The sequence below is a fragment of the Taudactylus pleione genome, unplaced genomic scaffold (genome assembly GCF_031769625.1).
Source record: "Taudactylus pleione unplaced genomic scaffold, aTauple2 ptg000510l, whole genome shotgun sequence".
NCBI lineage: Eukaryota > Metazoa > Chordata > Amphibia > Anura > Myobatrachidae > Taudactylus > Taudactylus pleione.
In genome coordinates, this window is record NW_028284912.1 from 3,755,707 (window position 1) to 3,777,970 (window position 22,264).

Consider the following 22,264-nt stretch of genomic DNA (forward strand, 5'->3'; position numbering starts at 1 on the left):
TTCCTCATGCTGCACCCCACTTCTGTCACCTCTCCTGCCCCTTTCCTCCTGCTCCCTCTCCTCCTGTCACCTCTCCCGTCACCTCTCCTGCCCCCCCTCCTACTGTTACCTCTCCTGCCACCCCTCTCCTCCAGTCAGCTCTCCTGCTCCCGTGTCCTCCAGCCACCACTAATCCTGCCCCCCTCCAGACACCTCTACTACCAGCCCCCTCTTTCTCCTCCTGCCCCTCCCCTCCTGTCACCACCAGCACAGACCTGCAGGGCGGGGCTGTTACCTGCCGGCGGGGGTCAGGTGACGGCTCCCAGGTGTGCCTGGCCAGGTAATCCCGCAGCATCACATTGTGCGCTGGGCTGCAGCCTCTCCGGGTCACACGGCGCGAGCATGGCCGAGCAGGGAGTCCCCCCGGTCCCCAGCCCCGCCACCGTCTCCTACCCTACCTACGCCTCTGTCAGCTTGCCCACCGGGCCAGAGGTGCTTAGGACGTACTCCGGAGCCTTTATCTGCCTGGAACTAGTGAGTACCACCCCTGCAGCAGCGGGTCACTATGCCCGGAGCCAGGCACACAGCACTCTGCCATGCTACATGCCTCCTGGGGGGCGCCTATTCCTACAGCCTCCACCTAGCATAGAATCTGTGCTGTGTATTTATGGGTCTGCTGTTATTGCACACACGCTCATTCTATCTAGTGCATAAATCCTGCTGCCCTAGACCAGGCAACCTGTTGCTTTTGGGTGATGCTGGGATTTGTAGCTCCAGAGCAGCTGACAATTGATATTGCAAATAAAGGCCCCCATACATCAGCAATTGATTGAAAAAGGAAAAGATTTTTATACACAATCGATTGTGGCAAATCTGCAATCGATTGAAAAAGAGAATTTTTTATACACAAGCGATTGCAAATTGCACAATTGCTGCAATCAATTGGTGATGTATGGTGGCCTTAAGCTTTGTTTTCCCTCCTGTAATAATTGTCATCATTATTAATATACATGTACTTATTGCAATGGATATATATGAGAACTCAGGGCGTGCCTCAGCAGTCACAGGTCACATTTACCAGGCTTTTGTTTTATGCTATTCTTAAAATTAGCTCATATAAAACATTTACTGTCACCTTGGCTGGGCGACCATTCCATGCATCTGATACTAGTAGCCGTTTGCCTTGAAAACATTTTCAGTGTTTATTTTTATTTTTTCAATATTCTGTTGAAATTTAGCATTTATTATATTGTTTGTTCCATAATCCATGCAATCTACCATACAGAGAGATTGTATGTCATAGATGCATTGTGCACTGGTGGTTGGGGTGTGAAAAGAAAGGTGCAGGTTATTTATTTTGGAACAGTGGATCCGTATGTTTGGTGTAAATGTGCTTTACGTGGGGCGGCAGTGGCTGAGGCTTTGCATTTAATAGTCTGCTGTATTTTTCATCAGATATCTGAAGTGCGTACTGGGAGCCACCCGCATACTGTAAACATCAGAATAAAGTTCACCAGGTTATAATATTCATATCACACCTCAGGGTGGATCAGGTTACTCCCTTTATAACCCTTTAAAGCACCTTCTGTTCGTGTTTACAGGCAGTAGATGTATTTAATGCTGGGTACACACTAGACGACTTGCAAACGATCCGATGGTCGCCTAGATTTCCCTTGAACTCCCAGACAAACGATATAGTGCATACACGCTGTTCAGTCTTCCAAACGACCGAACGATATATCTTGCATCGTTTGGTGGTTAGATCGTTAACTATATAATGTAACCGTATCACCTGGTCGTCCGGTAGAGCGTACACACTGCAAGATTTGAGGGGGATCATTAACAAGATTGTCAGATTGAACTGCATGTAGGGAAGATCTGAAGATGCAACGGACGCCGCGGTGGGACGTACACACTTGACGATTTGAACGATTTGTTGTTCCGATGTGTCTGAATTGCCCACATCGTAAAAAAATGGTCTAGTCTGTATGGGCCTTTAGATTGCTTTGTTTTATTTTCAGGGAGTTTTCTTTGTAGAAATACATGGGTGTACACATGGAAATGTCATTAACTACATATTTTATTGCTTAATGTATTTTAAAACAGCCAAACTGCTTAGCTAAAATGTAATCTAATATCCTTAATAGAATGCGGGAACTACTGGTCACATATTCTGAGAAATTGGCGGAACAATTGGACTTTTAAGCTCATCTTACAGAGCTCACAAGCATGACATCTCCCTTTTACCGCAAAAGAAAAATATATTGATTTGTAAATTGTCGCCCTGGTTTATTATCTGTAAGGCTGCTCAAAATCGGTGTTCAGTCAGAATGTCAACATTCAATATATAGAAAGTATCATAATGTCGACAGATGATTTTTGGACTATTTTGGTCATAGACTGCGATTAGGGTTAGTATGAGGCATATCTCTGCATCGAAAATCCACATGGTCGACATTCGCAATGTTACTCTCCCATTCATATCGACATTCTGGTGTAGACATTCTGAACATTGACATATTCAACCACACCCCTCAAATTTCAAGCAGCACCCAGGGCAGTAACTATGGATATGCAAGCGGTGGCTCTGTGGGCGGTACCATCGATGCCACACGGCCCTTTCTTCTGGCACCCTGCAGCCAGGATTGTTGCAGCAGTGCCGCCTGGAGCGTTCTTTGTAGCCTGCACGGCCTTCCTGAGTGTCCTACAAGAGCTGTACTACCCAGAGCTGGTGGCCCACCACTGCAGCATGACATCATGACGTCATCTGGCCAGGGGATGTGGAGAAGAGGTGGTTTGTGGGGAAACACTCAGGTGGTGGCTGGACAGGCTATAGAGAAGAGGTGGGTCAAGGTGGAACACTTGGGTGGTGCCCGGATAGGCTATAGAGAAGAGGTGGGGTGTGTGAGGAGCACCAGGGTGGTGGCTGGATAGGCTATAGAGAAGAGGTGGGGTGTGTGAGGAGCACTCGGGTGGTGGCTGGATAAGCTATAGAGAAGAGATGGGTTGCGTGAGGAGCACTCGGGTGGTTTCTGGATATGCTATAGAGAAGAGTTGGGTTGTGGAGGAGCACTCGGTGGCTGGATAGGCTATATAGAAGAGGTTGGTTATGGAGGAGCACTCAGTGGCTGGATAGGCTATAGAGAAGAGGTGGGTTGTGTGAGGAGCACTCAGGTGGTGGCTGAATATGCTATAGAGAAGAGGTTGGTTGTGTGAGGAGCCCTTGGGTGGTTGTTGAATAGGCTATAGATGAGGTGGGTTTTTGGGGGAGCACTTAAAAAGTTAAAGGTTGAGGTCTGGTCGGATAGGGAATTTTCATAAGTGAGGAAATGTCTAGAAGGTGTAATTGAGAGGTAGATACCAGAGATGAGGTGCCTGTCAGAGCCAAATCTAAGTGGGTTTGAGGTTGCGTATCTTGATCTGAATTCTGGAGGCTATGTGGAGCCAGAATGTGGATTTGCAGAGAGGTTCAGCTAAACTCTATGGAGAAGTGTATATTGCCCTCATACTTTTAAAGAAACTGTTGTTACTGTGGGTGATTTTAGACAGGAGCTTACTCTACTTATATTTAAGATACATACATTCCATGGTGTAGAATTCGTCGCTGAATAAAATATTACTATCCATTTACATTGTTAATTTAGTGGACCCGCATTGACCTCATCCACGCCAGGTGGCATACTCTGTGTGGATATGATGGCTGCACTAATGGTGTATAGAGGATACATTATTAGGTTGAACATTAGCTCCGATGTTCCCTCCTTTATGGCGGTGATGGCTCCTCTATAATATATCACATAGGCAGGCCCAGACATGGCGTTACTGTATACATTCCTTCTTCTCTTACCTTGCGCTGAGCGATGAGAAGTCGGGCAGGGCTTGACGATGCAAATTGCATCACCAAGCGGGTTCAGTTCTACCATACCCGACTGGTAATGATGCACATCTTAGCGATGCAGCCATAAGGGGTTTGATTAAGTGGGTGGGGCTTCATGGTTGTATTTAATGCATGTCCCTGCCCACCTTGCGCCAGGAACGCGCTCTCTGGGAGACTGATCTCTATGGAGTTAGGGATGTCTCTCCCCCCTTCCAATTCTGGAATTTCCCAGACATTCCAGGAAAGTAGGCAAATATGCCTTGTAGCAATCGCCACAAAAGGGCAACTTGTACACTGGTGGCGCTCGCAAAGGCTTATAAAATCACATCTCCGACAGGCCACAAGCATTTGGCAGGATTATACACGTTTAAGTGCATGAACATACATGATCCGTGGCTTTGCTATGGCGTTAATCCTTTACATTACTCAGAATTATCTGTGCTATAACAATGCTATTTGTGGTTACACCAAAACGGCAATGTTTCTACTTGTGCTGGAGACGCCAAAAGCAATTTTTAACATTTCCGGAATGAAAAAAATGCATGGGAAATGTCACCGACTTACTGTAGGGCTTTAGTTATAGACTCTGTTTACGACGGTGCCGTGGTGATAACCTGTTTTGCTGTTGATATTGTTGAATACAAAGAATCTTGGCCAGTGAGACACTGTCTGTGAGAACCTGGATTGAGCCAGCCTCCTAGGGCAGGGCACCAATACGTCTAAGCTAAATCCTGCTTGTCAGCGGCAAGTCAGTTACTGAAGGTAGAGAGAAAAGGCAGCTTAGCTAGTTGTAGAGGATGTCAACCTTGTAGTAAGGCGGAGCTATAGCATAGTATATGTGACAACACACAGATAATTAGCACCATTCTCTATCCTATTACCAACCAGCTGGGACTTGCAGTTATAGGGTAGTAGGCTGGCTTATTCACTCATTGTGTGACGGTGCCCAGGACATCTTATCATTCGTAATCTACTGTATGTTTGAGCAGTAGATTTGGCTAGAGGTTGACCTATCAGACCATTGCGGTGTCCACAGCAGCACATAGTGTTTCAGCAGACAAGTATGCTGGCCTTGTGGGTGGCAGTGACCTGTCTATTTGTGTGATTATGCTGATGAGGCCCATGACGGATGTTGCCAGGGCAGTGCAATGATGTGAGAATGGGGAATAGACAATCGATGAACAACAGACCTAGGGGTCGTTTTAAAGTGCTGAAACCATGCGGGAACAGCTGTTTCTTTCTGTATAGTTTGGGTATCAGGGCATTTTAAGAAAAGCCAAAGCTATCCCCTGCGTCAAGAAAGCTAATGCTGCAGACCGTGGTTCCCATTACTCCTAATGGGGACAGTGGGCTGGGCAAATCTGCCAAGCTTTGGCTCTGATAACTGACGCCATCTCCATTCTGTGGGGAAGGCATCATTAGAGCGGGGTCTAGTGATCCTCTCTGCAGTCTCCATTCTATGGCGGGGTATATTTCCTAAAGTGTGGGTTTTTAGACGTGGAGATGTTGCCTATAGCAACCAATCAGATTCTACTTATCATTTATCTAGCACCTTCGAGAGGATAGTAGCTAGAATCTGACGGTTGCTATGGGCAACATCTACACTTCTATAAGCCCGCACTTTAGGAAATATGCCCCAATGGCTGTTTCGTTCAGCTGGTGTCCTGGTAATTTTTTATTTGTTAAAGACTGGCGAAAGATCATTTCTTAGTATTACAATGTGCTTTGATGAGAAATTGTTATACGTGGCCCCAGTGCCACCAATGATCTATCGACCCCTGAGTCTTATATAGGAGCGGGGTCTCCCAACAGCGCTGCGCGTTGTCAGAGCCTATATACCTGACATGGGAAGACTGTGGTGTGAAATGTATCTCTATATACTTCTAATGTGTTTTTCCCAGTGGGACTGTAATTCTAGTGTGCCATCCTGGTAGTAGTCACCCTCTCTTGGCAACCCCCAGCCTGGTGATTCCCTTCCGACACAGATGTGAACAGAAGCAATTTGTAATTGCGGCAACCAGGAGCAATAAGAATAGGTAATCGACATCGGCATGTAAAGGATTTACTAAAGTGTCTGTTTTTAGCAGTGGAGTTGTTGCCCATAGCAACCAATCAGGTTTAACGTTTCATTTAACTAGAACCTTCTCGAAGATAATAGCTAGAATCTGGTTGCTATGCACTTTAGTAAATATGTTGCCTAACTGTCATGTTACAGGCTGTGTTTGAAAAATGACAGTCAGGAGCTGATTGGTTGATATTTTATCGCTCTCTACTTTCTCTCCAAACTTTGATAAATCTCCCCCATAGGGGCATATTTACCAACTAATTCTGCCCTTAGACCATGTGGAAACTGCAGATAGAAAGCAAAAGATATCGGAGATTCCAGTCGCCAGTGCTCGCAGGACCCACCTGGGCACAGTATGTAGCAAGTTTCGGAACTTGATTACTTTAACAAATGCTATGTTCAGATGGCATTTGCCCGCTATCCTCAACAGAGCGGCTCTGCCGGGACGGGACCTTGCAATCCCTCTCCAATGGGTTAGACCGTTCACGATGCTCCTCTCAAATTGTGTGCACTACGCAGCCAGATGGCCACGCATACACAGAACACGGATTACTGTTCCTCTTGCTGAACGCCTGGACACGGGCACCGACAAGATCGCGTGAGCGATCAGTTTGCTTCTTGCTGATCGCCAGGACAGGCTCTTATTGGAGCCTGTATCCCTTCATCTGTACAGGTTGAGTCTCCCATATCCAAATATTCCAAAATACGGAATCATTTTGGCATGACTGAGATAATGAAACCTTTTGAGTTTTGATGGTTCAATGTACACAAACTTTTGTCTAAGGAACAGAATTATTAAAAATATAGTATAAAATTACCTTCAGGCTGTGTGTATAAGGTGTACATGAAACATAAATTAATTTAATTTCTGTACACAAACTTTGTTTGAATCACAGAATTATTGAATATATGGTATAAAATGACCTGCAGGCTGTCTATATAAGCTATATATAACACATAACTGCATTCAGTGTGTATATTTGGGTCCTATTCCCAAGATATCTCATTATGATATGCAAATATTCCAAAATACGGAATATTCCGTTATCCAAAATACCCCTGGTCCCAAGCATTTTGGATATGGGAGACTCAACCTATACCTTGATGCAACCCCTGAAAAATGATATGCAGCAATAAGATATCTTTGGGGGCATACTGCACTTTTTTATAAATATGCCCCATAACATGCAGATTATGATACTACTGCAGTAAGAGCTGCTCTCCATCTCATATGTAGACTAGAGAGTAAATATAATTCATCCTATGGAAATTTTGGGTCATGCAAATGTGTTCTTTAGTCTTTACAGACAGCAAGGCGCTTAAACGCAAAATCACTAGCGATTTGAATATTAAATATTATTGTTTAATAGTAAGATACCCGCAGTGCTGCATAGTGGGGAGATTTCATTGTCTCTGGTTTAGGAGCACATTTATCATTCATAGCAGTTTTGTCCTGTTCAGGGTTCTCCCCAGAATTATTCTTTTTGCCGGTCGGCATTATGAGGCAGCCGGGGGGGAGGTGGGCTTGGGACGAATGGAACCCTATCACGGCAGGTAAGCAGCAGTCCATCGCACAACCCCCTCCCCTGTTGCATCTGGCATCTCACTTACTGTTTGTCAAGCACTGGGTAGGAGAGAGGTAGACTGTGATGCTGCAATGCTTGCCTTCAGTGCAGGGTGGGCCGAGGTGGGGGGGCGATCTGCATCCTACTTCCGGTGGGGCTGGCTCCAACAGGGTGGGCCAGGGTTGAGGTGGAGGGGGCGTCTGGCATTCTCCTTCCGGTGGGGCTGGCTCCAACAGGGTGGGCCAGGGTTGAGGTGGAGGGGTGTCTGGCATTCTCCTATCTGAGCTGCACTGTGGCGTGCCCTATATGAAACGGCAGTGCAGAGCGACTTTTAGATGCATCACAGTGCCGGCTGGGTTTTTTTTTTGGGGGGGGGGGGGAGAGGGACTACGGGCAGAGTGAGCCCTATCACAGCAAGCAAGCAGCAGCCCATCGTGGACATCCTCTCCCTTCTGGCATCTCGCTGTGTAGGAGAGGAGGAGGCTGTGAGGCTGCCATGTTTGTCCCCAATGCAGGGTGGGACGGGGTGGAGGGGGTGGCCGGCATCCTCCATTCTGTGGGGCTGTCTTGAACAGGGTGTGCCGGCAGGGAAATGTTTTCCGTGCTGATCGCCCGAGGAATATAGTGTAGGGAGAACACTGCTGAATAACTGTTATCGCCACTATTTGTAACAATTCTCATTTATTTATGTGGCGCCACAAGTGTTCCACAGCGCCTTACAAAGTACATAAACAAATAGGTTGACCAGTGACTTAGAATACAATACAGGATGAGGACAAAGATAATATACATTGCTACATTAGCAACCATAACACCCACATAAGCAACAGAGCTTAAGCAACCAAGTGTTAGGTGCCCTAGTAATGAGTAAGAAGTAGAGTAAAGTAAAGGGAAGCACAAGAAGGTAGAGGGCCCTGCTCGTAAGAGCTTACATTCTAAAGGGGAGGAGCAGACAAACAGGAGTGACACAGATGGGGAAGCCAAGGAGGAAGGAGCATGTAGTAGCGAGTTAGGATGAGAGCTGGAAAGCATTGATGAAGTAGTGGGTCTTGAGAGCCCGTTTCAAGGATTGTAGCGAGATGGAGAGTCTGATGGGGAGAGAGAGAGTTCCAGATGTAGGGAGCAGCACGGGCAAAATAAGATTATTCTTCCGGGCAGTTTATCGAAAAACACCCCCGCACCTCTCAACCAATAACATGCCGTCCCAGCGGAAAGATATAGGGATAGGTTTCGCTATTGTCAGTTTTGGACCCACCCGTGCTACTGCACATATAAAATCATTGTGAAAAGGTTGATGAGGAGTGTCCAGCCAATTGGGGAGGGATCAGAAATAATCCCATAGCGAGAACTATGAGGACGGTAGTGGAGTGGAAGTGTAGTAAATGCCAGAGATACCTGTCATGTCTTCACCATTATTGCATTAATTAATGGCAGAATTAAGTAAGTTTGTCTTTCATTAGTGCATTAATGCTGACGACGTCCCCGAATCCTGCAAAAATAGTCGTTTTACAGGATTTATGACTCAACGGTTTAATAAATAGGCCGCTAAGTGTGGATTTAAGTTAATCTACCCATGCACGGAGAAGCTTTGGACTGGCTGGTGCTATTTTGTTTGACCAAACATAAAACCTGTAGATATGTAACATGCAATCAAAATATGGGTGAAATGGATCATATGACAGAAAATGAATTTATAATGAAGTGACAGCAACTCGCTGCAAAAATGTTTGCAGTAACATGAAAATCCGGCAACTGCAGTATAAGCAAATCCCTTTATCAAAGTACATAACACTGTGGATGGGAACACCGTGGGCGGAGCAGCTTCCTGCTGGAAACTTGCATTAGCATCACTTAGTACATCTGGCGTCCTCCGCACCACGCAACAAACGGCTCCAGAGATTGCAGCCTGTATAATTTGTTGTAAGACGTGGAGGTTCAGCACAGGGGTGACATGATTAATATCGGAGTTATCCCTACATGGCATGGTGTGGCTGGGCAGAATGTAACGCCACAGGGCTGGTCATCCTGGTCCTGGCAACGAGGGACGTGGCTGATTCATCAGGATTGCCAGGCTGAATTTCAGGAATGTTGGCTCAAAATGCAAAACCGGCAGCTGAACAAAGTATACTGTAGGTGACGGGTACACTCCAAAAACAATATTTGCGTTGCCCTCTTTGCTGAATAAAATATGTGAGGAATGATTTGTTCAAGAGTTACAAAGCGTCATCCACTTCTCACCGAATACGTGGGTTAGCAGTGCAGGTCGTTTTGGCCCAAATGCGCCTGTTTGTCCATCTCACAGATACGCTGAGGCCCACTTCCTGGTATGGGAAGAGTCTCCATGGAAACGCATGAGTGTCCACTTGTGGGAAACGTGGTGGAAATGACTGTTCTGTTTTTTTGTTTTGTTTTCTAGTCTGAATCATGGTCACTAGGGCCCGCCGAGAAAACGGTCCTGACACGCTGCGTTTTTTTCTAACCCCCCATCATTGCCTCCCCCATATGCTGACTACCTGTCACTCGCTTTGCAATTAAAACCTCTGCCACCGCCGTCACTAATCCATGGGCAAGCGTGCGCAGTGCGGTTTTGGTGCAAAAAAACGCTCCACTGCGTGCAACATCAACATTGCATCCACCTCTGAATCAGGCCCCTATTTTGGATGGCCAGTGAATGGTCCACCATCAATGGTGACACCAGTACTTTACATCGATGACTGGAAACCATCAACAGAAAACATCAATGGTTTGAACCATCGATGGGGATCCCTACTGTGGGTTACATGAATGCAGCGGGCCAATCAGGGAAGGGATGCAGGCTAATTGGCATGATCTGTCATCGATGGTGGCAAACTGTCCTCGGGATGGCCATCTGTACCTATTGTAGGCTCTGTGGACTTATTACATTGGGGTTTGTGCATATAACATGCGTGTGGCAGTATGAAGTGCACCTGGGTTATGCATTACGCTGCCTCCTGTTGGAAGCATTGCCGCCTATGTGACAATCAGTGTACATTGCATGTGGGTGAGGCTCAGTTGACGTCAGCTAAAACAGAAGCATCCCCAAAATGTGTTTTTTATCTCTTGACGCTGATTTAATTATCTACTCCAATGCAGAAAAATCCAATGCACCAGTTCCTCCCCCTAGAGGGGCTACGTATTGGACCCAGGTGTCATCCTAAGCCTTGTGCTTAGTTATATAAATGGGGATGTTCACGCATAAAAAGTGATTTCTCTATTTGTAAATGAGCATTACCAGCTGGTGAATCCAAGAATGATTTCTCATCTTTGCCATGTTACATTTGGCTACAGATGTGGCCACATAAACATCTGTAACCAAATGTTGCATCTTTTACTTAAATCGCACCAAATGGCCCCCATTAGGTGCGCCACGGACTGTGTGACTAAGCCGCATTACCGTGCAACTGCTGTGTGCGGCTCGGACGCTAACCTGGGTAAAAAAAAAACCAAAAGGCTGAGGTTCAATACAAGTGAGCCATGTCATGCATTTCACCAGTGGCGTCACTAGAAGGGTGCGGGCCGCACCAGATGCTATTTTGTTGTCACCCCCTCAGATGGTGTCATTGAGCATCAAGAGAGCCTGGAGGCTGCCCAGCATCTCCTGGAGCGCTGGACAAGCCCCCGGCGTGAACAGGGGTGTGACAAGTTTTCCCGAAACAGAACGAGGCATGGCCTCGCCCCATGGCACGCGAGGGGTTCATAGTGCTGCACTGGGTGTCACCACACCATCTCGCCATACATCATAGAGCTTAATCTAAGACACTTTGGATGCAGCTACGATATGAAGTATACGCTTAATTCAGAAAGAAGTACGAAGGTTCAGGAATCTCTACCCATGGCGGGTCATCTAAGTCGCACCATGAGCCTCACACCATACAGCCATAAAGGATAGGAGGACACATGTACTTTATTTCATGCGCATTCGCTATATAGCGGGACGGCGCCTACTGATGTGAAGTATCCCCAGGTGCAGGACAGGACAATACAGTTCCCCAGCTCGATTCCATAAGTTTATTGAACACACTTAGGATATATATTTCCTTTAAAAATAATATTATGGCAGGCTGCATTAGGCTGCAGTTATACCATGAATTACACAGGGTGTGTGTTCGATAAAATGGGCGTTCACTCACACTGTAATTACAAAAGCTGTCTTACAGGTTTATCCACTTGACGAGGGCGAGAAATATTGCGATGAAAGAGCTTTTGCCAAATAAAAATTCCAATGAATAAAAATGACTCTAAGCCTTTGGGTCAGTTTTTATTCATTGGCATTTTCTGTGTGTCTGTGTGTGTGTGTGTCTCTGTCTGTGTGTGTGTGTCTCTGTCTGTGTGTGTGTGTCTCTGTCTGTGTGTGTGTGTCTCTGTCTGTGTGTGTGTGTGTCTCTGTCTGTGTGTGTGTGTGTCTCTGTCTGTGTGTGTGTGTGTCTCTGTCTGTGTGTGTGTGTGTCTCTGTCTGTGTGTGTGTGTGTCTCTGTCTGTGTGTGTGTGTGTCTCTGTCTGTGTGTGTGTGTGTCTCTGTCTGTGTGTGTGTGTGTGTGTGTCTCTCTGTCTGTGTGTGTGTGTGTCTCTCTGTCTGTGTGTGTGTCCCAGGGTCCAGCGCTCACCCTCCATAATAATGCAGTCTGGGAGGATCGTGACGGTGTAGTGTAATAGAAGTAGAGGGGAACTGGATATGTCAGGGTGTGTTCTGGATTATCGTCCTATATTTATTACACAAGAACTAATACACAGGAGCTAAATATGGCAAATTCACTACAGACATTGGGCCCGATGCGAAGTTGAACGCATGTCCCTTTGCTTGAAGTAAAATCTGCAAAATTGGATTGCATATGCCCACTAACAAAGCACGCACATGTGTGTACACTGACATCTGGCACTTGCACTGGATTCCAGCTGGAGGGAAAGGGTAGTACAGCCTACAGTAGGTTCGAGTACAGTCAGAACGTATTCTCATGATTATGGACAGATGCAGGCCTGCGCAAAGATAGATAGGGGTCTATTTACTAAGCAGTGTTAGGAGACAGAGTGAAAAGTGATAAGGTGCCAGCCAATCAGCTCCTAACTGTCATCTCACAGGCTGTGTTTGAAAAATGACAGATGGGAGCTTATAATAGACAAATAGAGTGATCCAAAGAAGCGCGATCCCCAGGGAAATGTTTAAAGGATGTCCACCTTGATAAAAATTCCACTTAAAATAAAAGAGAAGATGTGCAGTAGGTCATACTTCTGAATACTGGAATACTTTAAATGTTCTGGAGTCTGCCTTTTGAGACTCACCTCAACAAAATATAATGCTTTCACATAAAGGTATCTTTTTCTAGTTAGAATAACGTCCCAACTTGAACCCCTCAGAAAGAGCACTCACCTAGGATCAGGTGTAAGCGTTCCCATAAAGGTTTCTTTGTATATGTAACCAGTAGCTCTCATGTATGCCAGGTTGAAAAAAGGAGTTATCCACCAGAAGCCACAGACAATGGGATTTAATAGTAAAAAATGGAGAAGACAACTCCAAAAACAAAAATTAAAACATTTAAAACAAAATTCCCTCTTCCAAAATAATGGAAAGAGGTAGCAAAAGAATGCAGTATAATGATACTTTACATAAACACCAACGCGTTTCTGACCATGGGTCCTTCCTCAGGGTGTAATTAATGTGAAGACCTAAAGGGTATATATACCCTAACCTAGATCACATGACATAAATGTATACCAGTTCTATACAAATTACGGAGATCCATTCCATTCCACTCTCTCCTTTCAATGGAGGAAAGACTGTATATATTATAACCAATATCCTATTGGTCCTAGCACACCAATCTATTATTAAAATTCCATAATTGTAAAATACAATATAAACATCCAAATCGGTTTATATTTAATATTAAAAATGTGTCCAGTCCATTTTTATTAGTGAATCCAGTTCATGTTTTGTGACTCCTTGATCGTCTAAATGTTCTTTTGGGCGCCAAAACGCCTAGGGGGATCGAGCAAGCGGGCTGATGACTTCCTGCCGACGGAGATAGCGCTCCGGAAGCAGTCACTGTCACCTGATCGGAGAGCGTCACGTGGTTCCAAGGCTTCGTTTTACTCCAAAGTCCCCAGGAAACATAGAGCCACATATGTAGTTCCGTCCATGTACTAGGCGGGAGACGATCTTTCATGGTGCACAGGTTACCCCCGGTAATATGTTTTAAGAATCACCATGGTAACCGGAACGTCTTTCAAGTAATGGATTCCAAAAGATGATAACTCACATGGGATACAAACGAACATAAAAAATAAAAACATAATTAGTCCAGATGAAATAAAATTGCTAGAAGTTAATAATTAATACATGGTAATCGATCACCATGGAGACCAAAATATGATGTAAAATAAGGGAAAAGATAAATGTCCTTTAAATAAGCACCCAAAATAAGCCATAAAACAAAACAAATAATAAAATATATGATAACTAAAAATTATAAGAACCATTTCAATTCAAAATCCACATTTAGCCCTCTAGGGGCTAGCGATTTCAATAGGTAAATCATTTTAATTTCCATTTTGGCAAGGTTACTATCTTTATTGTTAGTCCTCCAATCAGATTTGACTGTCTTAATGCCACAAAAAGACACTAGATGTTTAATATCACATTGATGTTCCTTTTTAAAATGTGACAAAACATTGTGTGTCTCCAAACCCTTTCTTATGTTTCTCACATGTTCGGCTAGACGGTCTTTTAACATTCTCGTCGTTTTGCCGATATATTGGCTACCACAGGAACATTCAAGTAAATAAATACAATATTTGGTGTGGCATGTGATGAAATCATCTATTTGAAAGGTCCTGTTTGTTTGAGTGGATCTATATTCTGTTAATTTTGAACTAGTACTCTTACAAACTTTACACATACTGCATGTCCCACATCTGTAAAAACCTTTTAACGACGAGAATGTTAAAAGACCGTCTAGCCGAACATGTGAGAAACATAAGAAAGGGTTTGGAGACACATAATGTTTTGTCACATTTTAAAAAGGAACATCAATGTGATATTAAACATCTAGTGTCTTTTTGTGGCATTAAGACAGTAAAATCTGATTGGAGGACTAACAATAAAGATAGTAACCTTGCCAAAATGGAAATGAAAATGATTTACCTATTGAAATCGCTAGCCCCTAGAGGGCTAAATGTGGATTTTGAATTGAAATGGTTCTTATAATTTTTAGTTATCATATATTTTATTATTTGTTTTGTTTTATGGCTTATTTTGGGTGCTTATTTAAAGGACATTTATCTTTTCCCTTATTTTACATCATATTTTGGTCTCCATGGTGATCGATTACCATGTATTAATTATTAACTTCTAGCAATTTTATTTCATCTGGACTAATTATGTTTTTATTTTCTATGTTCGTTTGTATCCCATGTGAGTTATCATCTTTTGGAATCCATTACTTGAAAGACGTTCCGGTTACCATGGTGATTCTTAAAACATATTACCGGGGGTAACCTGTGCACCATGAAAGATCGTCTCCCGCCTAGTACATGGACGGAACTACATATGTGGCTCTATGTTTCCTGGGGACTTTGGAGTAAAACGAAGCCTTGGAACCACGTGACGCTCTCCGATCAGGTGACAGTGACTGCTTCCGGAGCGCTATCTCCGTCGGCAGGAAGTCGTCATCAGCCCGCTTGCTCGATCCCCCTAGGCGTTTTGGCGCCCAAAAGAACATTTAGACGATCAAGGAGTCACAAAACATGAACTGGATTCACTAATAAAAATGGACTGGACACATTTTTAATATTAAATATAAACCGATTTGGATGTTTATATTGTATTTTACAATTATGGAATTTTAATAATAGATTGGTGTGCTAGGACCAATAGGATATTGATTATAATGTATACAGTCTTTCCTCCATTGAAAGGAGAGAGTGGAATGGAATGGATCTCCGTAATTTGTATAGAACTGGTATACATTTATGTCATGTGATCTAGGTTAGGGTATATATACCCTTTAGGTTTTCACATTAATTACACCCTGAGGAAGGACCCATGGTCAGAAACGCGTTGGTGTTTATGTAAAGTATCATTATACTGCATTCTTTTGCTACCTCTTTCCATTATTTTGGAAGAGGGAATTTTGTTTTAAATGTTTTAATTTTTGTTTTTGGAGTTGTCTTCTCCATTTTTTATTATTAAATCCCATTGTCTGTGGCTTCTGGTGGATAACTCCTTTTTTCAACCTGGCATACATGAGAGCTACTGGTTACATATACAAAGAAACCTTTATGGGAACGCTTACACCTGATCCTAGGTGAGTGCTCTTTCTGAGCGGTTCAAGTTGGGACGTTATTCTAACTAGAAAAAGATACCTTTATGTGAAAGCATTATATTTTGTTGAGGTGAGTCTCAAAAGGCAGACTCCAGAACATTTAAAGTATTCCAGTATTCAGAAGTATGACCTACTGCACATCTTCTCTTTTATTTTAAGTGGAATTTTTATCAAGGTGGACATCCTTTAAGCATTTCCCTGGGGATCGCGCTTCTTTGGATCACTCTATTTGTCTATTATATGCGATTTTGGAGGAGTGGTGCTCCTAAGAGTGGACTAAGCTGCGGTCTGTGGGGCGCAGGTTGCATTAACCAAAAAAACTTTCTTTTCTCTGTATTGGACAGATGGGAGCTGATTGGCTGGCACCTTATCATTTTTCACTCTGTCTCCTAACACTGCTTAGTAACTAGACCCCATAAACACTTGTCATTGGCTGAGCCAGTGGTTGGTGCCTAATATCTGGTGCAAATACACTCATGTGTGGATGCTATATACCAGTGTTTCTCAAACTCTGTACTCATGGAACCCTAACAGTGCATGTTTTCAAGGTATCCTCAGGAGTAATTAGTACCACTTGTAGATCTATTATGTTAGTCCATTAACTCACCTGTGCTCCAGCTAGATGATTTGGAAAACATGCACAGTGTTCCATGAGAAACGCTGCTACAGGTTGAGTCTCCCATATCAGTTATTCCAAAAACCGGAATATTTTGGTGCATATTTGACGTCACGACGTGACCTGACGTCACTAGTATCAGCGGCCAATGACTAGCGGCGTGGGCGTGGTCCACACGCCAGGCCACCCCCCACATCACCCGCCGGACTCCCAGCGGCAGCCGCCGGACCCCTCGTGACAGCCGCAGCACCCGCCGGACCCTTCCGCCTTACCTGCCGGACCCTTCCGCCTCAGTTGCCGGACCCCTCACGACACCCGCCGGACACCTGTAGCACCCGCCCGACCACCTCGACACTGCCGGACACCTGCAGCACCCACCAGACCCACGCAACAACTTCCAGACGCACATGCCGGGGCCTCCTGTGACACCCACCGGGCCCCCCCCCCCAGGTATTCCGAAAACCGGAATAATCCGAAATGCTCGTGGTCCCGAGCTTTTCGGATATGGGAGACTCAACCTGTATTTAGTATGTTGAAGAAATCAATAGTGATACACTCATGTGTGTCCCTGTGCTGTAGCCATCCTTCTTATTCATCGCTTGAATTTTGGGAATTTATGCTGGGAAAAAAAAAAAAAAGTTAAGTTGAAATAAATTCTTAAAAAAAATAAAAAATAATGTACTAACAGAATTAATTACGTCTGCCCTTTAAAAATGCATTTGATGGGTCTATAAGTAAAAGGCTGCTGTCCCTGTCACATTCAGCTTCATAAACCTGAATTGCAGCTGACTCCGTTTCATCCCCAGATGCATCCAGACGTCACTGCCCTGCACAGCTGCACCTCCACACATGGTTGTGCGTCTGCCTCATTTGACATGGAAACCTGGATTGTTAAGCTGCATACACACACAACGATTTTGTTACCAACAATTTTCTGAACGATTTTCTGTCAGATTATCTGTCAGATTTTTTAAAGTGTAATGAACGATTTTTTTTGAACTACAAACGATTTTTGCATATTCCCTTAATGAAAATCGTTGAGTTGGTCAGTCTGACTGAACTACAAACGTGAACGCACATGAACGATAATCGTTCATCGTTTGACTCAAAAAGTGAACGATTTTTTTCAAACGATTATTGTTAAGCGATATCGTTTAACGATAATCGTTCAAAAAATCGTGTGTGTATGCAGCTTAACACTGATAAGGGGAGTGTCGTTGGCTTCTTGTCACACTGATAAGGGGAGAGCCAATGGCTAGCGTTACCATGGTCACAGCAGTTAAACAACACTTCTCTTAGGCCCATTAATGAGTATAGTGATTAGTAGTCAGTTATAAAACACTGTTAGATCTGATCAGTAGCTTAGGAAAAATCACAGCCGTTACATCTCCACTATAACATCACCCCCCACCGGGGAACTTTGCCAGTGGCTTTAAATGCTGCCTCAGACTTGCATTTTGACTGCAATTGTAAAACCCATTCTATCCCATACCTATTTGCCTGTATGCTAGCATCTGTTTGCTCTAATTCAGAGTAGGTCACCACACTTGAAATAGTTTTGTCATTGATATGAGACAGACGGGGGCAGCTTCATAGTTGCATGTAAGCCAACTGCTCATACACTGGTGTACGCACAATTCTGCACAGCCCGCACAAGACCTACCAAATGTTATGTAGCTTGGGCTTGCATTCTTTCTTCTTCTTTTTTTGTAAGCAATGACTGTGCGTAGGGACCCCAAGACGGTAATTCAGTTTTTAGTGTTGTCATTGGTCAGGTAAAACAGAGCAGCAATCATGTTGGTTGCCAAACATAGTTTTCATGATCTGTTTTATTTGTTCTTTAGAAGTCACAATCTATTAATGCAGTAATCCCACACAGCCTTTCTTTTTCCTTGTAAATGGCAGGTTAAGGACCTTATTAAGCCTACATCTGAGCTGTCCTTTCTACAAGTCATTATCTTTTTTTTCTTTTTAATGACTACATGTGTGTACATGGAAATATGTCCTAGTCATTGTGGAGGATGACTGGAACGTGACAGTAATGAGGGCAATGACAGATATAGCCGTAACAGTGATGTGTAAAGTAAACAAATGTTATATTACACTAAGAGTTGCCTGAAAGGAGATGAACTTTGATACTTTGTGGCAGGTATGCTCGTCTCTTTATCTGCTATACAATGGCCCACGTGACAAGGTGACCTGTATCAGATCTACCGACTTTTGGAACCCTGAAGGGCTGCATGTTCCAGAATAAAAGCACATTTAGAGTCGGTGTCAATTACAGTTAAGGAACTACAGACTTGATTGATGAGGCATGTACATGGCAGGAAATACTTCATGTGTAGATTTCTGAGTCTCCTTTATTATTCACTGGAGATCCTGAATGACCCCCCTGCTACCACTAAGTAAGCCTCAGCTGTTGCCTAGGATGCCACAGACAAATACTGAATGGATGACATAATGTAGAGCAAATGTCTGGCCATGCAATGTGCCATTCCATCATCTCCCAACATTCGTGATGAAGGATTCAGGACAGATCGGTCCAAGAAGGGTCATGAACTCATCACATACCCCTTGCTTGCGAAGTGCTAGCTCGCTTCCCTTCCCCTGATAACACTAATTCAGTGTCATGTGCACCTGTCGCTAGTATAGGCAGCGTTGAAATCTGGGCTGTCCTGTCTATGTTGGTTCCCATGCCCTATTTGTAAATTTGAGTTCATCATGACGGGTTGGGTATGGATTGCCGGCGGTTGAGATGCTGCTGGTCAGAATACCGACAGCGACATCCGGACACCCATAGTTAAGTAGTATGCTAGCACTAACCTTCACTACCCTAACCCTCCCTCCAGCTAGTGCCTAAACCTAACCTCCAGCTAGTGCCTAAACCCGCACCCTAACCCTCCCCTAACTGCCGATACTTACCATCGGGATGCCAGTGGTCGGGATACTGTTGCTGGGATCCCGACGCTGTCAGGATTTCGGCGCCGATATTTAGACCGTCGGCATCCCACACGCTGGAATGCAGACTACATCCCAGCATAACATAGGGTCTTATGTAACAGCCTGTTAGATGCAAGCCCAAGTGTGATTGCTGCGAGTCTGCCTGTATTTTTAAAGCACCAATCATTTAAAAGGCAAAATCAGCTTGGTTTAGCCTTTTAAATTATTGCCGTTTTTTAAAAATATGGATAGACTTGCCGGAATTTCACCTGTGCCTGCTTCTCACAGGCTGCTACATAAGCCCCATAGTCTGTGTATAAAGCTAGGACGCAATTGTCATTTTATTCATCTTATGCGGTCGGAGTAGGACTCTGAACGTAATCTGTCTGGAATGAGTTATATCGTGGCTGAATGTGGTGAATGGTTTGCGGAGCAGTTCAGCCTATAGTATTCTTACTTATCCTCCCGGAAGGTGCAAGGGAGTCCCGATTTTTCTGGTAGCCCCCCCCTACCGGGAGAAGTAGGCATCGGTCCACTTCCTAGTGAATTAGGCAGAATGGGGAGATAATACGGGAATTGCAGGCCCGTATGGAGGAGCGGGGATAAAATTATGTAAATTGCATGACTATAGCCCCACCCCCTCGCCACGGACCCAAGATTCAAGGCACTTTGCTGCGACTGAGCCTAAGGACACGAGAGCCTGCCCCTAGTGTCGTCTGCTGCATTTCCTCTTTGGGAGAAGCTAAATGTCGGCTAGTAATGGTCTATATAGTAATTAGTATCATAGTGGTGACTGACATGTTCATGTTATACAATTACGGCATGAGCAAATATTTGCCTTATGTTTCCGCAGTTCTCTTTCCTGTCCACTGGCTGTTGTATAGAAGCTTACTAACCCTTTACAGGCTCTCTTCTAGGCTCCTTTGACTAATGAGCTGTAACTAAGCCAGGAAACGCGTGTATGGCCTGTAGCACTCGGTTATTAGTATTGCTTATATAGGTACAACATATGCACTAAATCAGAGTGACCAATCAGAAACTTACTTTCATTGTCTAACTTGCACAAGACAGATTAAAGCAAGTTGCTGATTGGTTTTGATTGTTTAAAGCACATTTTTACTTATAAAGGAAATAAACCATAGTGTCTCTAATTATTAGTAGTATTTATTTAAATGAAAATAGGGCATGTATGGAAATATTTTAGGCTATTTCATGACTAAAAAGCTGATGGAAACTTACCCTGGTGATGTGTCCTCATACACTGTTGCTCAAGTCGTGACAAAAAAGCTCTTCTCGGCACGCCAGGTCCTGGGCGACTTCACCAAGCGCTTTTCTCGCTCAAAATGTGCATCTTATTTGCATAAATGAAACTACTGTAAGTGACAAAACTCCTCTGCTGGATTACACTGATCAATGTGATGTGCGGCATTTGTACATCTGTTACTGAGGGCCCTATTCATCATCGGTGGCCGAAAAGCAGCTGTCCCCGCGATTGGTGACGCTACATAAGTAGCTGCTATAGTTACCTGTTCCCCATCGCCTCTTCTACGCACCTGAGGTCAGGCATGCGCAAAGCCGCTGTGAAGGCATTGAGGAGCCGGCGGAGGGATCCTCTTCACATCCCCGGATCTCCTTCCCATAGGAAGGAGCAGGGCTACCAGAACAAGTGCCGTCCGGTATCCTAAATATGCGGAAACTAGCGTTTCTGCCTGGTTAACGGGCCATTTATCGTTTGATGAATAGGCCCCGGACTCTGAGTCTGTGTAAGAAGTGCCACAGTGCAGCAGCCGCTGGGTTTTTTTTTCTCATGTCAAGTTAGCGAGAATGTCTACACTGTAAGGGTATGAATAGTCTGGGGTCGTGTCCCAAATGTCGGAAGGTGTTTTCCACCACTAGAGCTTCTGATAACTCAATGGTGTTTTGGGGGTAGGGTTTGAGGCTGCATCCGATAAGAATGTGGAGCTCCCTGACACTAACTTTTGCATGATGCGCCAAGTCTGGGTGCCCTAAAAACTACCCCCTCCCATCTCAGGAGCCACCCCTCTGCTGTTGCTTAACTTGTGATGAGCAGGGCCACATATTCTCCTATTGTCATTGTGGCACTGCGCTGTGTGACACCATAGCCCAAGTACCGCGCTTTCAGCCCATCACTGGCAGCTTCACATGTAAAAAGCTGCTGGCTGTTGCCCTTTCATAGTTTAGCCCCCCCCCCCTTCAGCGACCACTTTAGGTTACATAGCGCTAGTGCCGGCCCTGCTGCTGTGTAGGACAATGCCGTTAATGGGCATGTGCCCTATTGCTTTCCATGATTCAGCCTCTTTTCAAATGGGCCAAGTGAATCCATTCCCATCTGCTCCCATGCAAACTTCCCATTTATTTAGTGCACCGGATTGATGGCAAGGGGCTATATCGGTTTATCCACGCCGCAATTAGCTCTATTAATTAAAACGGACAAATTTCAACTCCTTTTAATAATATATTAACACACAATTGGTTGTAACAAATTTTTGTTTTATTTTGGTTTTTAATTAAGTAATGACCCACATATATACAAGTGTCGTCATTCTTGTGAAGCGGTTTTGTCGCATCTCGTTGGAGCGATAAAGATGCTCGGCACGAGAGTCCTAAAGGGTTGTTTGGCGTGACTGCGGCAATAGTGTATAAGGACACGTCTGGACATACATCCATATGGAAGTGCCAGCCTGATATTTGTCTTGTGTGGCAGGAGTTTATTAAACACCTAGGCGACGACTTGCACAAATATACATCTTTTTTACTTTAAAAAGTGTGTCTGTGGACTTCCGTTTCCACACTTATATTTTGGGTGACGGATTAAGTGCAACATTCAAACCAACTGGCAAGTACGGCGGGCGTAATGACGTG

The 22,264-nt window shown here is 44.4% G+C and overlaps 1 protein-coding gene across 1 annotated transcript in view; it reads left to right on the plus strand.

Moving 5' to 3' along the window:
- Positions 1-226: 226 nt before the first annotated feature.
- MAL2 (mal, T cell differentiation protein 2) overlaps positions 227-22,264 on the plus strand; it is a 43,059-nt gene continuing 21,021 nt past the window's right edge. The window contains exon 1 of the mRNA XM_088450189.1: positions 227-513. Coding sequence (XP_088306315.1) covers positions 382-513 — 132 coding nt within the window. The 5' untranslated portion in view covers positions 227-381. The remainder of the gene's footprint in view (positions 514-22,264) is intronic.